This window comes from Typopeltis vanoorti, chromosome 6 (assembly GCF_054136105.1).
Source record: "Typopeltis vanoorti isolate ZY-2024b chromosome 6, IOZ_Tvanoo_1.0, whole genome shotgun sequence".
NCBI lineage: Eukaryota > Metazoa > Arthropoda > Arachnida > Uropygi > Thelyphonidae > Typopeltis > Typopeltis vanoorti.
The window spans coordinates 137045324-137064075 of NC_143554.1; the positions used below are offsets into that span (position 1 = coordinate 137045324).

The window sequence follows — 18752 nt, forward strand, 5'->3', positions numbered from 1 at the left end:
AAATCTGGAAATTTAAAAAACTGTAAAGAATGAGAAACCACTAATGTAAAGGTGTCAGAAATTAAATATAAATATATAGATGGTTTTCTGAATGAGAAAGGGCAATGAACATCACTCATTAGCAAAACTATGAATAGGATTTGATGTCAGAGAGAGGATTCCATTAATATAAAGGAATAAGACCCTAGGTGAGAGTACAGACTCCTGGGGGTACGCCAGCATTCATACAGAAACTTGATGAGAAGAAGAAGTCATCCGCCATTACACTTAACGAATGATCAGTGAGACAGCTGGTAGCCTAATCACACAGCGCAAGAGGAAAACCATACGGTAGCTTGTTCAGGAGATTTCGAAGACAGACATAATCAAATGCTTTTGAAATATCGAGAGCAACCACAAGGATTTCCAAATCTTTCCACTGACTGTGGCCAAAGGTGAATAAAGGTACCGTGGAGGTCTGCTATAGAACAAGAATGTCGGAATCCATATTAATAATCGCTAATGAAATGATGGTTTACCAGGTGGCAAAGAAGCTAGTTGTTGATGACTTTCTCCATTACGTACTGAGCGAGAGAAATAGGACGACAGTTTGATGAATGAATTTTGTTCCCCTTTTAAGGTAAAGGCTGGATAAAAGCTCTTTTCCATGCTATTCAGTAAGTGTTAGATGAATGTGATGGCTTACATAGGCGTTAATTGGGATAGTGTTAATTCTGATGCAAATGTTTTGAGCACAACACAAGGAATACCTTTTGAACCAGAAGACATTATTATTATTACCAAGATTATTTAGAATTTTTCTATTATCCTTGTGGGAAATATTCAATAATTGAAACCTTGATATTTTCCATAATCAGTTCTTTCAATATTGATCTCATCACCATCATCAAATGGGATATCCTTGTGGGTAATAAGACTTAGGCATGTCTTATTACCCACAAGAAAGATCTTGCATCACTCTCATTTATTTTTAATATTGTTCCAATATCCTTTCCTGGATTGCCTGTCACATCCAGCTTACCCTGGCACAAACATTTTACATACATGGCCTCTTCAATATCTAAAACATTTTGTATTATCTTTCGTTCAAAGCATTACTTCTCTTCCACCCAACACTTTATAAATCTCAAATCCGACAATCTTGGAATATTGTTTGCACATTTGGGATAATACAAAAAAAAAAAACTTCCCTAACAATTCTTGATGATATTAAGAAAATTGTGATCTGCTTAATATGTGAATCTGTCTCTCAACGTCTCCGTTCAGTGACTTTCCCCATAGGTGCTCTGTTTCTGTGCTGTGCTCCATTTCTATAAATATTTCCATGGGCACTGCTCTACTGAACTGGCCACTATCATTCCTTCACTCTCTTCTAATCATGTAAGAGCTAGCAGATCCACTGGCCAACACCTATATAATGTCCGACTCCAAACATACCGAACAAACTTATTACCTGCCCTCATTTCATCCACCTCTGCAATTTCAAACAGTCTCTCTCATACTGTTGCTCCCACTGATTATAACTTCCAGCACTAAAAAAAAAACAAAAAAAAACTAATCAATAGATTACTTCTTATTCCCCAATTACTTATCCACACATAGCACCATTGTATTGTAGGACTTGTGCTGTTTCATATATGAGATCATTATAAAAATAAATAAATAAACACATTTTATAACATCTGATCTGATTTCTGCTGTAGTTGGCAGTAACTACGAAACTTCTGTCGACAATTTGCTAGAGTTTAATAATAATAATAATAATAATAATAATAATAATAATAATAATAATAATAATAATAATAATAATAATAATAATAATAATAATAAGCAAATGCCTTTTATTTCCTTATAGGAAGTAGGAGAGGCCTGTTAACCCTGAGACTGAGTGGGCTGTTCAGTCTCCACCAGTAACCAATCAGAGATAGCTGACACATGACTATTACTAATTATAATGCCATCTATTGGTACCTAACCCTAACGGGATATGCTTCTGTATGAAATAATGCGGGTTCTACAGTCGATTTTTTTAAGTTTAGGACTAAATACCCGAGTTTCCGGGAGAAAAAACCCTCTTGCCCGTGCCAGAGATCGACTAACTCGGGAATCGGTCTAAGATAGGCTTAGAAAAAGTTCCTCCACTCGGCGATTAGACTTGAATTAAAGTCTGTCTTCCGGCAGCCTACTGCAGAGGTAGCAAGCATCACTTCCACTGAACTACACAGGCCTTTCATCCGAGTTATAAATTAGAATAAAGCATAATAAATTCTTACTGGAATTTTAAAGGAGCTTTCCGCATTTTTATGAACTAAATATTAATGGAAATGGAATTATTAAGACTATCAATTAAAATATTTTATTCCAAAAATCAGTTAAAACTAATTAATTGAAGTTAATAACTATAAAACTATAGGGAAAATATTGAAATTATAAGGAGCATTATTCACTGTAGTTGTCTCTCTATCTTTTTCACCTCGTTATATAATATTGCTATTAAAATCGATAATATGATTATTACAAATATGGATAAAACTGTTATCTATGGACAATTATTAATATTATTTTCTTAACACACACTAAAAAGGATTAAAAGTGGCTCTTCTATTTAGAGAGAGGGCGCAGCAATCGCGATTTTAGTTTTGGAGACATTTTAGGAAAGTAGCAATATTGGGATATAGCACAGTGTTTTTAATTCAAACGGCGAGTATTCTCTGTGCATTTTGAAAGGTATGTAACTTGCTATACTTAATAGTTAAATTCGTAATAACTTGTGATTATTATTTTCGTAATTTCTTTTATATACCGATAATATATTAAATTCTGCAAATGCAGGTGCGTAATATTACAATCGAAGAAACGAACTGTTTCGAAAGCAAAAGAATTTAGTGTTTACTGATTCCAGTATTTATGTATAATATTTTAGATCGCTATGTAAATAATAAATGATCTGTAAACAATGAATTAGTTTTCTTCCTTTCACTATATGTATAATACTTATAATATTTATAATATAATTGTCTTATAGCAATTTAGAATAATTATGGCGGATTATGTAATATGCAGGTGGTACTGTCTTCCGCAATGAGTGATTGGACTCCTTGGAGGCGTCACGTAATGATAATAGTAATAATAATAATTGCGGACTCCTTGGAGGCGTCACGTAATGATAATAGTAATAATAATAATTGCTCCCTCTAGTGATATTAATTTTAGTAACTTTTATTTTTTCACTATAATGAGATATCATTTATATTTAATATTATTATTATGTATACCATAACACTACTTGCCAAATGGTAACTAACAAAAGTTATTGACGCAATACCTTCTCTTCCTGATTAATACTATTAACATAAAGAAAACTGTTATTACTGATAAAGAACTGTCTAAAGGGATAATTTGCGAGTTGTGACTTATTTAAAAATCCAGGAAGATTTGTTTCGTTATAAAAAGTAATACTGTAAAATATATATTACACCCTAATATAATTATGGCAGGAATGAAAGTATGCATTCTTCCTTCTATGCTAGGACAGGAGAATTCGCTCTACCGGAAGTAATAATAAAACAAATAATAAATATAAATATAATAATATAATAAATATAATATAAATATAATAAATTTACAAATAATAAATAATTTTCAGTACTTTGTTTAATAACGGATGTAGTAAAACCTTATCAACTCATAGGATCATTTAAAAATACTTTTTTGTGCTTATTATTATTTTTTTTAAACTGATGTTGATCAGGCATGCTGATACATTTAAGATAAACAATATTTGCCGCTAAATGTATGTAAACAGGTGCTCATGCATGGACTTCAAATAACAAATTGCAGTTTAAAGAGAATCCGTAGAAAATTGTGTTTACTTTGTTCTATTTGTCAAGAGACTCGATAAAAGCGAAATTGAGTCCTACTCTTGAACATCAAAAATCAGTCATAAAAGAAACTGCGAAAAGCTAAACAATATATTTTCAACCAAATTCAGTAAGTCGTCCAAGTCCAATGATATGAAGTGGAACTTAAACAAAGCTATCAAGGTTAGAGGTTTTCTATCTCATTGGCCGATTGACTAAGCTATCAACTCTGCAACCAACAGACTGCCGGTTCAAATCCTTCCATAGATGTTTTTGATTGTCTATAGGTGGGAGATGCGTCTTATTACCTGATGTAAGACCATCTCTCCGCTTAGTGAAGACATGAAGTGACTTAATAAAGTTCCATGAGCTGTTTCTAGAGCAGGATTAAGGACCAGTTAAATATATGTAATATATAATTAACATTACTGGAACATAAAAGATAAATTGAAAATGCCCGATTATATTAACAAATTAAACGTTTTGTTCATAATTTTTAGATGAATCATATCCACGGAATGTTATAAAAGCTGTCGGATTCTAAACTTAGATGATTAAAAAAAAAATTGAAGCATAATTCGGTAATGAACATGTTTCTGAAAGGAATTCAATCTCTGTGTCTTCTTATGACAAATTCATATTGAAACCATCTTCTCACTCTGGAAGTAAAAGAAATGAAATAAAATAAAATAATATAATAAAATAATAATAATAACAACAACACGTTCTTCTCAAAACAGGACAAAAAGTAAGCCTGCCTGTAGTACACTAATACAGTATGACAATTGGGTATAGATGTGTGTGTGGGCGGGGGATGGGACATAAAGAAATAAGCGGTTTCCTTCCTGAAGATCACTATGGTTTTATGACGCTTTTGTTCTTCACTAATTATGGCAGGATGGCATTGAAACATATCATGATAATCGCGTAACATGTATACTCACAATATGAAATGATTATCTGCAGTCTGTCGTGTGTTAATCTTTTTCTCGATCTGGGTTGTGAACAACTTCCTGAACTTCTTGAGACCAGCTACCTCAGAAAAAAGAATTCCATTTGTAGCAGAAGAATTCCATTAAAATGACATTACTTGCAGCATGATGAGAAAAAAAGAGGGAGTCTCACTAAAAAGAATTAGTAGAGTAATAATGCCAGCCCATTTCCCAAAATTCTCTCACTAACCCAGACTATATATTTATATATATATCCCCTTGAATTACTTGGCTTGGATGCATTCATTTTCAGCTATCAATGCGTCGCTTTCTTTCACACTCATCCTTACTATTTTCGTTTTGTAAATTTTTATTATTCGTTTTAATATAATCAGGACAAACCCTTTTACTCTCAGTCATATAACAGAGGAATGTATACATGTACTCACCATGAAGGAATTGAGGTAGAACCATGTTCTAGGTAATTATCAGAACTTTCCTCTCCCCCCCCCCTTCGTATTATTTTATTTTTTTTATGATAATGCAGTCACTTTCAGACTGTATAAAATTATTCTTTATGGAATGAAACTGCCTTCCAGGAACAACGCCGAGTTAATTTTATTCTCTAAGTTCATGCGTATTCCTTTTTGTTTCCTTCTTTGGCAGGAAAACGAGCAGGCTTTCAGCATGAAGACGGGCCGTTGTCCTCAATGCTTTGCAGTGATTTTTCGGAAGAATCTAAATCACCACTTACATAACCGGTGCCCTGCTGTGAATGTGAAGTGTCGTCACTGTAAACTGATGGTTGAAAGAGCTCACATTGAAGTACGTGAAAACGAATTTTGATATTCTTCAAAAATGTCCTTCTACCTCTTCTGATATTATATTCTTTTAAGTACTCTAAGTAGATGCGCAGACGATTAAATATTTTTGACTATTTTTTTTTACAGGAACATACAGAAACCTGTGAGGAGGTCACTGTTAACTGCCCTCAGTGCAGCGCTGGGCTGAAACGTAAAACGTTGGATGCTCACATAAAGAATAAGTGCCCTAAAACCTACGTGAGATGCCCACACTGTTCGGAGCAACTCCCCAAGAAAGAATTTGATGTAAGCTCTTCATTTTCTAATTATTTCTCTAATATTTTGTTGCTTTAAACATCTTGTTAAGGAAAGCATTAAGTCATAACGTGGATATCAGAGAATTAAAATAAAATGAAATAAAAAACACGTTTAGAAACATTCCGAAGAAGCTCGGATAATTTTACTTGATTTTACTCTTCCTAAATAAAAATGAACAGTTAGGGTTCCTTTAGAATGTCGAATTTCTCTATAGATCTGGCTTAACTTTAACGACAAGAAGTAGCTTAACTTTAACATACAAGTAGTACTTGTATGTATGAATGCAAACTAGAGCATCCAATAATCTATCCACTCTCCATACAATCCTTGTCATATTTCAATAATTTTTCGGTTATTCGTGTTTTAAATGGAATGCCTTTATCAATATGCTGTTATTAAGTCAATTAAAATTGAAATGTCTTTAAAAGAAAATGAATCACTCGTTATATATATATATTTTTTTTTTTCTCTTCTAGAACCACGTGGAATTCTGCGGATTTGCCATTGTTAAATGCCCTGAGTGCAAGAGCGAAATGGCTCGTAAGAGCATCGATAATCACTTGATTATGAAGTGTACCATGAAGCATATGAAATGCCCACACTGTTTAAGTTTATTTCATAGGAAGGATATTGTGGTAAGTTAGCAAGGGGTCTCCTCGCAAATAGATTAGATCTGTTGCAAATTCTTATTCATGTCTGCATGTGAGAAGACTGACTGCAATCCAGTAGTGACGTGTACGTAAGCAAGTAGATCATGGATTCTAGTCTGGTTATTATAATTCCCGATTCTTCTCAAATGTTTGACTGGTGTTTGTTTTAAACACTATGCATTCATGTTATTTTATAATAATCAACTGCATATCTCGTCCTGGTTGCCTGAGCCGCCTCTAAAGTAGACTGGAAAAGCTCCATGTTTGGTCTCTAGAGATGGGTTTGCGATTTACGTCAAAAATAAATAAAAATTATTTAAAATTAATAAAACTAGAATTGATATCCTTGCACGCGACCTGATAACTCACGTTCACTTGTTAAACCAAGTTAGATGAATTACTCTATGCGAAAGGTTGAAAATTCACGAATGATAAAAATAGTTAGTGAGGTGCGCATATTATAAAACCTAATATGATCACCTAGTTCATCGACCTAATTTATCGATTGATCAGTAGGTACAATCGATACCTTTGACCAAATGCACAAAAAAAAAAAAAAAAACGTGCATGTAGATCGCCGGACCTTATGCTATTGAACTTTTTCTTTTGATAGTCGTAACCAAATATTTTGAATAAAATAGGTTACTTGAAACATGTAGTTATTTAAAATCCACGCTGTCAAAGTCCACATTGCCTGTATGTCACATATTAAGTATAGTAGCCAGCTTGCTTCTGTTCCGTATTACTCTGTTTTAAATGTACGATCTCGTGATTTGCAGTTTTTCTCCTTACTCTCTACGACCAACTAACTCCATGCGCCGGGATTGCGTATATCGAAAACGCGTAACATGTGATAATAGATATCACGTTCCCAAACGAACGAGGATTCTGATCTTTGAAGATTAATTTAATTAAATATGCATATTTTTTATACATATTAATGCATTACAGTAGTAAATAAAATATTCGGTACGTTTAAAACAAATAACTTTTGGTGTGTAACCTCCTCCTGGGAACTTTGCTTTGAAAAAATGACGAAATTCTTCAGCGGCAAAGTGATCTGCAGCTATAGCCTCGCCAGTCATATTGAGATTGTGGAACTTAGAGCGACTATTATAGCGGTTGAGCCACCTACAACTTGCAGCAAAATGTATGTTGCTTTTTAACTTGATATTTACAGGTAAAGACAATACCGCGTACTCCAAGAAAGCAGTAAAGACATAAAATGCAACATTCAACCAATGAGCACAGTGTACGAAGGAGGAAACAAGGCGCATGCGTGCACGACCTTGGATAGCGAACGGCAGTAGTCCGTATGTACCGAAGTGAAATCGCGTATATCAAAGAGCGTATAAGGAGCATTTCTGAAATTCTTTGAACTTGATACTAGTGGCGCTGAAAAGATCTAATTACTGCAAATGAAAAAATAAATGTATGAGTACCATTTTATTATTTGCGCAGAAGCCCTCCCCCTCCCCCACCAGAGTACGTCTTCATCAATGGAGAATTGTAAATATTTACTCAAACAACAGAAGTGAATGCAGGACGTAAATTCGTGTCGTACCGGCCACAACGCTAGAGAAGAAACGTGAAAACGTATCAACTTTCCAAGCACAGAATTCCAGTTGGTTGTTTGCTAGGTCGTAACAATGACATATCTGCACCTGGTGAGATAGTGGGAAAACCAGCGTGCATGATACGTGCTTATTCTCAATACATCATGTATTATATGCAGTGTTATCTCGTGTTATTAACATTTCACAGGTACAATTAACAGCAGTTATTAGCGCTTTGCTCGCATATGAGATATTTAGTGACGCACCCCCTTTGCATTCTTCTGATCAGTGTTTCTGATTGAGTTCAGAGTTCAGAGCCTTTAATTTATATATTATAAATAATATTAGTTATTTATTTATTAATAAATAAATAACTAATATTTATTTATTAATAAATAAATAACTAATATTTATTTATTAATACATAAATATTAATAACTAATTAATTAAAAAGTATTAGTTGTTAATAACTAATAATTATTAGTTATTAATTATTGATAACTAATAATTCATGATAAATAATTATTAGTTATTAATAATAACTAATTATTAATGGATGCGTTATTCATAAATAAATAACGCATGCATTAATAATTAGTTATAATAAATTAATTAATTAAGCTTTTATTGAAGATACAAGTTTAATGATACCTCTTTTACACACGCACACACTCTCTCTCTCTCTCTCTCTCTCTCTCTCTCTCTCTCTCTCTCTAGAGTCATGTTGGAACATGTGGTCATGTGCTGGTAAAATGCCCCGGCTGCCATGCTCAAGTGAAACGCATGAATCTGGATGTACACGAAGTCACTGGATGCAACGTGAGGAAAAGGGACTCCCGTACCGGGGACCATCTCTCTAAGACGAACCAAAATATAAAACAGGTACTCCATCTTTTAATGTTTGTAATTCTGATTAATATAATAGTTTATGAATTGTCTCTTGACTTGCCGAAAAGTGATTCTGAATATATTTTATCAGTATACCATTGATCAGTAAAGTTGCCTTAAGATAAAAGATTGGAAATATAGCTTGAAATTTAAAAAAAAAATAAATAAATAAAAAACTGATATTTTTGATTTTGATATTTTAACTTTAAGCAGTTTTGCATATAATTGACAATATACAAGAGTGGACTGTGTTTTAGCGCCAATCAAGTTGATAACATTGTCATCCCCCCCCCTCACTGGAGAATGTAAATATTAATGAAATCGGAACTCAACATATGGAGTTTTCATTAAAGTTCTTGAAGCTAGTAACAATCAATATCTTGATTCTTTATGGATTATTGGAAGAAATGTAAAAAATAATAATTATATATATATATATAAAAAACGTTATTTTTGTTGCCTTATACAGAATTCTCAAAAATCTAGTGGACGATCTGATGTAAACAATCCAGGCGGCCAAGTAGAGATGATTAGTTCAAATCCTAATGAAAAAGGAAATCCATCACCAAAACCCACCACAAGTGACAGTGGTGAATCCAAAGAAGGTAATTCCAAAGAGGAAGAGAATGCGGTGAGTTTTTCACTTGTTATTGTATCCCGGAAGAAATATTAACAGAATTTATTAGTATCGATTAATATATTATTAAAGATTATGATCTTTTGAACTGCTATCCATTAATAATAATAATAATTAAATTGTTAACTATTTTAGCTAATTCCGAGCTAATATTTATTATTTAATTTAATATTAAAGCTGATTATCTTTCTTATAGCTGAACAATACTTCGAAATTCTAGTCATTTAAATTGTCTCGATTTCAACGATTTTGGTACTTACAACTGAAATTGCATTATTTCTTAGTAACATGCTTTCAGATACAATTACAATAATATCATGAATTGTTCTTAATTCTAATAATCAGTATACTGCATGGAATTAAGTATTAACATTGCTCTCATGATAATTACGATAGAGGAGTTTAGAATTCCTGATTCATGCCCGCGCTACGCTACAAAAATTCGTTCGAAAATTTGTTCCCTTCCAACTTCCTTCGTATCCGGCTTCAATGCGCTGCTTCCATCTCTCCTCCATCATATCAAATATTCCGAATGGCTTCTTTGGATATGGCTTTTAAAATAGTCATTCCACCTTTTTTGCTATATGAACACAGAGAGAAGTTAACCTAGTTCAGTTTGCAAGCCAATGTCTTGCAAACTGAACTAGGAGAGTTTCTCACCGCTTCCGGTTAAAAAAAATTTAAAGCCACTACATTTATTTTAAATACACATTTTTGCATTTCGTTTTTAGCTAGCGAAAGAAATTGAAGAACTCAAGAGCAAGCTGAGTAGTGGGAAACAGAAAATTCAGGTACGTACCTTTTAATATATCAGGGGACCAATTTAGATTAACATCATTATCATAAATATCAGTAAACAAAGGCAGTCAACTTCAGAATTTTTATAATACTGCACATGATTTAATTTCTACGAATACGTTTATTTAAAATAAAAACTAGCTCAGCTTTTATTTTAAAAAAATACTTCAGAAGGCGTGAGTCCGCTACCCTGCTTTATTATTCATAATCTTGCTGCTCAAACGGGATATCAGAGCCATAACAAGCTTGTATCTTGTGCAATGTTTAATTTTTGGGGGCCACTTAATTTTTTTTTTTTTTTAATTTTTAGGGATTCTGTTGAAATGATTTAAAGATTGGCTAACGTTCTTGTCTGACAGTCGATTTGAAATATTTTAAAATTAATTTTAATTCCCTAAAGTTTCTTTTAAATGACGTAGTACAGACGCGAAGAGTGAGAATATTTGTAGACATACATTGAGATTCTGAGATCTCAAAACTAATATTTTACTCTAAATAGATGAGGCAAATCAAGTTAAAAAGCAGCATTTGTCATATGCTGCTTCAAAAGGGGTTACCACAAAAATATATAAACGTATTTTAGATTTTTATTTAATAAAGCCTATTTGTTTTCATAATAACACACAAATACGTGGATTAAGGAAATTACCATATTTACTCGAATATAACTCGCACTTTTTTTTCCCCAAAATTAAAGTTAAAAAATCGTGGTGCGAGATATATGCGAGGATTTTCGGAAACTAAAGTTTTTCAGGAAAAAACTAAATTGGCGTTTATAATTAAACCCTCAGTATTCATTAGAATTTATAATTGCTCAGATTGTTTATAAAATGAATGCATTTAAATTTTAATTATCAACGTTATTTAATGATCGGCCCTTCACCTTCAGCACGCGATATATTTGAATCTTTAAGCGATAAGGCTTCTGTAAATAAATTAGTTATTTCTGGCGAAATGATGTCCCAAGCTCTCAAAATCCAGTTGCACAACAATTCTGATGACGGTCTCTTAATTTTAATCCACCCCCGCGCAATCCAAGATCGAGTAGAAGTCAATGCCCTCACTCCCACATTTCCTCTGCTAGTTGCTTCCATTTTTATGCTTATGATTGGTGTGGTATTAACAAAAGATCGCGCGACTCAACGACAAAGGTAAGCCGACGATTGTTGGGTTCAAATGAATTCCAAAATACCTGAAACTGTCATAACAACATTCACTATCTATTTCTTAAAGTTTTAAACTTTTTTTTTTCGTGTGTGAGGTATATGCGAAACTTTTTAATTTCTTTTTTCGTAAAGTAAAATCAGGGGTAAGAGATATACGCGTGGGCGAGTTATATTCCAATGAATACGATATTCCAACTTATTTCGCAAAAACACATTACAGGCCACACTAGTTAACAAATTGTGGTAGCTGGTTACAACGGCTTTATAACAGCAAGGCGTTGAATTTGTGAAAACATTATTTTAATATAATTTGAACTATTTGTTATTCTATTCTATAGTTGAATGAATAAGAGATTGAAAAGTGAAAAAAAAAAAAAACATTATTTATATATATGTTCTACTGCAGAATATTTTTGGTGAGTTTGCTGGATCAGAGTGTACAATTTTAACAAGGCAGTTGACTATTTTTTTTAATTGTGTGATTAATCCCCCCCCCCCTTTCTCTCTATCTCTCTCACATACTGTTCTAAGTTCTGTGCCTATGCTCCTGTCTAGTTATGGTTCGGCGGAATATGATTCATAATTACGTTCTTGCCTCAGCGGAGTAGTGGGTAAACTCTTCCACTAAAACTAGAAAAATAGATGATTGTCAACACCTGGTGCAACATCACTGCATTACTTAATATTGGCTAATGCAATCAGGTGACGACTTCTGGACTTAGCGCAAGGTTTTATTTAATCCTTCGCCACCCGCTGAAAAGGAGAAAAAATCATTCGAAAGTATGAAAAAAAAAAAAAAATTAACTTCCATTTGTAATACAGTAAACTCTTAAAAATTCCATCGAATATTACGTTCTGCAAACATACCAAAGAATACAACACTGCAATTTTTAAATCTTAACATCATCGAAGAGAATCATCCCCCCCCCCCACCAACAAAAACAAAACCCCACTGAACTAAATATAAGCTATATTAAATACGAGTACCGTAATCCATATTTGCTCACTTTTTGCATCCAGATGTCGGAAATGGATGAATTGGATGAGGAGACTAATGAAACACTTTATTTCACCTACAGTAAAAAAAAAAAAAAAAAGCATTAAAATAGATGTAAAATTAAAAAGAAACACCATTTATAGTGAGTTTTTTTTTTTTGTTTTGTTTTGTTTTTCGATTTTCCCCATTCCTGTATGCATGTAAATAAAAACATTTTTATTTTTTATTTAGTGCGGTATTTGACATCAATAGATTGTGTTGCTGACTTAGCCCGTAAGTAGCTGATTCGTTGATAACAGGTTCCATTGAAGAAAGAAAGAAAGAAAGAAAGAAAGAAAGAAAAAAAGAAAGAAAAAACAGTGCTCCCTGTTTTGATATGCACTGAACTTGATTCAAGACGTATTATGCGGTAGACTCGGTAGAGCAACAGTGACTGCTGCGAAGCATATATGACGACCTCACGTATTAAAAAAAAAAAAAAAAAGTGCGTCTTTGCTTTTCATATGGTTATACTAATTTATAAACTTTTTATTTGTATGGGGTTCCTCCCGTTCCTCATCGGTCCCTTGGTTGGATTAATTATGTATATATGACTGTAAATCTGTGTGTGTTTACAGGCCGGTTTGCGTGTTCTAATGGACGAAAAACTCGAATTTCCGGTTGAAAAAACCTTCTACTCCCGTATGGTGAGTGCCGGGTAACTCACTTTTAGTCGAAAGAGACCGGATAAAGGTTCCTCACTTCATGGACGGGAATCGAACCGAGGTCTTTCCGACCAGAGGGCTTCGTCTATACCGACTGATCTACGGAGGTCCATTTTAATAAATAAATTATGCATACTAATACCTTTCGCTCATATATATAATCCATATCTCGTCTTTGCATCAACATTAGGTAGGTTAGGATATCTACACTGCTAACTAGAAAGAGAAATATTGCTGATTTTAGAGGAATATTTTTTTCCTGTTCTTAAAGGAAATACATCATTAAAAAAAATAGTTGAGATCAGTGTTATTGTAACAAGACCAGTCTTCAGAAATGTGAAGACAAGCTTAGATAATAGAAAGCTTAGATAAATGATAGAAAATATTACTTTGAGGGAGAAAAAGACATTTTTCAAAGGCTTTTATGAACGCATTAGTCCGATGTTGCTGCTATGATTCTGCTGAGTTTATGCACTTGGTTGCAGTTATCACCTTGAAGGACAATTGAATGCTAAGTACACTTCAACCTAATTACTTCCCAAATATCTGAAACATTCTTCGGATGTTTCCTGATTTCCTTGACCATCCCACCCTACAAATATTAGCGTATTAGAAACTGATTATTTGGAAAGGTGTCTATTTGCAGAAGTTTTAGCCAACCTAGGAATTTTGTTAATCTGAGTATGATACTGCAAAATTCAATCTTGAAATCATGTTTCTAACAATATATCTAATAAAATTAACATTAACAATGTGATTCGAGTGGTTTTTCGGTCACTTATTGTAGTTTTCTTGCTTCCTTCCTCTTAGGAGCTGAAACAGGAAAATCAAGATCTTAAAAATGATATCGATTCTGCTGAAAGCAAACGAAGTAATTTTCTACGCGAAATCACAACTTACCTTCAGGTAAATCGTGTTGTCTGCTTATGGCTTGACTATTTGTATTGCTTAACCTTTAACTCAACTATTTAAATCTATGTATTTACATTTACAGATAGTAATCGTAAGCTAGTAATAACAAAAACAGTCACCAGTGAATGTATAAGACACTGTGAATACTTTGATAGTATCCTGTACAGCCGTTGAGAATGCATATCAGGAATTCGTTGACGAACCATCATCGTCATGAACGAAATCGAATATATTTTGGCATCAGCCTGTTCACAAAATCATCAGTTGCATTTCATTAGTATGAAATTGTGTATTAGAATGCTGAAATATTTAATAATAATCATATAAAACAGTCTTCTATCGCAGTCGATATTATTTAAAAATGTATCCAGAAAAAAAAAAACATGACTTTTGTGTTTCATCCCTCATCCTTCTATTTCTTTCTAGTTTTAAAAAATTACAACAGTATCATCTCACGCAGTCTGGTTTTTGCATACACGAACCTAGTTTAGATCTTCGTGATTTTTCTTCTAATAAAAGTATAATGGTAGTAAATTGATGGTCCTCCTGAATTTCAGAAACAAGGAGTCCTGCCTAACGATCCTGCTTCATCTAGTGCTCTTCTGCCTGTTCTTCAGAAGCAGAAAACTCCTCTTCAAGCATTGCTACATGTTCATCAGTGCGAACAACAGCAGCAATCCAAAGAAGCTAAGGCTCCATGCAGCTCCATTCCATTGCTGTGTCGAAGAATGCAAAGCCTTCTTACTCACATAAATTCCTGTAAAGCTGGAAAAGATTGTCCTGTTCCACGCTGCGTGTCTTCTAAGAAAATTGTTGCTCACTGGAATAGCTGCACCGCCACTGATTGTTCAACTTGTACAAAGAGCAATTTGAAAAACCCTCGTTTGGAGAAAATCCGCATGCATATCTGAAATTCTTTTGAGGGATGTTACTGTTATTAGGACAGATGCCCTGATAATGGCTCGCATCAATGAATATTTGTTACATTCCATTATGTATTTATTTTTGAGTTTCAACTCAGAGCACTGCTTCATCTAATTTTGCACATCACAAAAGATTTTGAATTCCCAATAAAGTACAATAATAAAATCCTGCTTGTTCATTAATTGTATTAATAGTGCTCTGCAGTATGTACGACATTAACTAATAACTTTTTTTCGGGGGGGGGGGGAATGCTGACTGGATTCCTTTCTTGTTTCTTAATTATAAACACGCCGATTGTACTTTCTCTTATTTGAAGCCAATCTAGACAGTGTACCTCTGTAGAGAAAAAAAAAGTAACTGAAATAGTTATGTTGTGATCCTCTGATTCAACAGAATTTCTTTAATAGAACACACGGATAGTGCTTATTTCCCTTAGTTTTAAGGAAAACCAGAAGATTTTCATGGCCTGTCAGTTCTGTTGATAAAAGTCTTCGAATGGTTTTCGAAGCAGATTAAGAAAGAAACAAGAAAGGTGTTTAAAATTCATGCATTTTCAATCCATATGTATGATTTTACATGTTTAAATTTATGTTCCTAGTTCAGTATTTATCCACATGATTTTATTCCAATACGTTTCCTGATTGATATTCTTGTATTTCATAGCAGTTATTCATATATTTTTGCACTGTGTTTAACAAAACAATTAAAAATGATTTTTTTTTTCGTTTTAACTTAGGGTTTATGGAGGGAGTATTAAGGGGTGAAGATACCGGCAATGAAGCAAGTGGCTCCATTCCGGGATCGACCTCAATCATATTGCACGTCAGTGTAAAATACCTCGAATTGATTATTTGTTAATTGGAAGAAAAATGCTTTTAATGCATCCATATTTCAACATGGACATCACTTATTATAAAATATTTTAACTTGCTAAAACCTCAGATTTTGATGGAAGTTTGTTAATTGAGTATTTAAGATACCGACATGATCAAAATTGCTCCATTTTAGAATTTCGGCATTTCAATCAGGAAATTTCCATATTTATTAGAATTACGCTAATATTCAGATAAAAAAATAATAACAATCCTAATATTACCAATGTATTTCTAGCAAATTCTCATTTCATTCCTTTAAAACTGTTTCTTTTCTTTTCTTTTTTTTTATGTGTTTACCACTCATAAAAGGTAATTTATTATTCAACCTATTGTACATTTGTACAGTGGGTGGGCTAAAGATATTTGTTTTTAAAATTTAATTATATCCCAACATTTTGACTGCTTATATTCATTAAGTGAATTTCATATTACGTTTTGAATTACTTCATTGAGTTCCTGTATTACTGTTGAAATATTTCGTTGAGTTACTGTATTAATATTACTTGTTCGAATAAATTTATTTCATGCTTATTCTTTTGTAGTTTTTATGGAATCTGATGTGCATCATATAATCCTAACATTACGTATTACACTTTAAAACTGCAAGCCTACTCACGTACTCTTTCATTCCGCCTGCCTCTGTTCTGAAAGGTTGCAGTACTTGGGGTAGCACTTTGAACTGCAATCCCAATCTATTCAAAAAATAATATCCGGTTCTTCCTATTTCAACTCTGTTCCTGATGCCGTAAATGTTTGTGGATTCTAAAAATGTGTAAGAATTAATTGTTATCGCAGCAATAACTCTTGAGACATATCGCCAGAATTCAACAATGCAGCAATTTTATTCCAGGTTAAATATTGATTCACACATTTAATCCGCAAAAGATATTCAGCATGGCAATGGTTGAGAAATTCGAAGTGGCAAATAGAATCAGTAAAAGAATTAGATACTTTGAAATAAGCTAATAGCATACATTTCATCAACTCCATAGACACCTCTTTAGTCCTTATTGTTCAATCGATTTTAACCAAAAATAGAATATACTCGTTACTTGGCTGCCTTAAGATCTTCCAAGTAATGGTGAAATAGTAAGTTGTACTGCAACTACGAATCAGTTACCTTGGCTGAAGTTTTTTTTTTATTATTATTATTATTTAAAATGCAAATTGCCCTATAAAATTCTAGTAATAATTCCATGTCAGTAACAAGATATATCACTAATGATTTGAAATAATATCAGCAAAGTAATTGGCTGCCTAGAATTTTTTTTTTTTTTTTTAGGTTGGTTGGTCAACTTATAGTACATTAGTACCGTGTATGTTTAGTGGGTTGGGAAAGGAGGAATTTGTTTACATTTGATTTGAATGACTAAATTGTATTCCTTGGGAAATTCCTTGAGAAACTGCGAGAATGCCTCTGCAGTTAATCACCAGAACATTGTTCTGCTAGACATTTCTTGTCTGTGAAACATGTAGGAAACCAGTAACCTTTTATAAGTGATTTTAAGTCGAAGTTGAGTTAGCTAATTCCTCCAAAATATTATTTTGTTTTTTTTTTCCTAAACCAAGTGTCCTGTGAACAGGCAAATCGAGAGCACATATAGTTAACGAATACAATACACTGGTTTTATGTTTTCACTTGTTATGCAACACAGTTTAGTTTAGTCTATAGTTTATTATTATAAATTATTTAAAAAAAAAAGTTATAAACGCTCGCGTAAAATATAGTTGAGATTCAAAAATAAACTGCATGCGATTAAAAACGATTTATGATAATACTCAATACAGTAATGAGGGTATGAAGCGCCTGTGGCAAGTGTCTAACTTGCGCCCCCTAACCCAAAAATTTTGAAAAATTTAAATGTAACAAGTTAAATTTTACTAAATGCAATATGTTAAATACTTACTATTAACCCCATCAAAATGAGTTGCAGTGTGTTGCAGAATTTGTGTGTCTAAAGCGGCATATTGCCGAAATTTAAAAATACAATATAAAATAGCGGATTTTATGTCTATTTATTTTTATTTTTTACGTTTTGCGCCCCAAACCTAGTTACGCCCGTGACGAGCGCCTCTTTCGCCACGCCCTCGTTACGGCACTGATAATAATAATTGCGGCGCCCGTGTAACCTAGGGGCAACGTTTCTGCTGCCATATTGCTAGACCCCGAGATGAAAGATCTTTATTGGTTCGATTCAAAATGTCGACTAGAGAAACTTTTTTCTAGTATTTTATTTAGCTTGTTCCTAAGTTATATCTAGAACAAGCAAGTAAGATATTTATAGCTCCGGAAACTCGGGTTTTTAACTACATCGAAAAATCAGCAATAGAACTTACACTATTTCAAACAGCATTACACAATTATGATTACGAATACGAAAGGATGCCACAGTTATATCGCTTGCCCTTGACTCGATGCCTTGAAAATTATGAAGTAATCTGGATCTCAGTTATTGCTGATAGCCGAAGATGGATCGGGCAACCCACCGATTTCTAAACTTTTAGGCTAAACCATCTCTCCTTAATCCCTTGGAGAATAAAAAAGCATTACACAATATATTTATTTTTACTTTGCAGTAATATTTAGCAGTCAGAATTTCTTACTTAGATGACTCCTAAACCATAATATTGTACTAATAATGCTTCATGTGGTGGTGTAACTATACCGATGCAGAAAATAGGGGGAGTGATATAGCTAAGTAGAGATGAAAGAACGCGAAGCCTTATTCGTA

At 33.2% G+C, this 18752-nt stretch overlaps 1 protein-coding gene across 1 annotated transcript; it reads left to right on the forward strand.

Annotated features, from left to right (window-relative positions):
* Positions 1–2644: 2644 nt before the first annotated feature.
* Positions 2645–16414, forward strand: LOC150105976 (uncharacterized). Its single transcript, XM_090393733.1, has 9 exons — positions 2645–2727; positions 5459–5617; positions 5743–5901; positions 6390–6548; positions 8837–9001; positions 9477–9638; positions 10376–10435; positions 14120–14215; positions 14779–16414. The coding sequence occupies exons 2-9, from the start codon at positions 5480–5482 to the stop codon at positions 15130–15132; spliced, it is 1293 nt and encodes a 430-aa protein (XP_090249859.1). The 5' UTR covers positions 2645–2727; positions 5459–5479; the 3' UTR covers positions 15133–16414.
* Positions 16415–18752: the final 2338 nt, after the last annotated feature.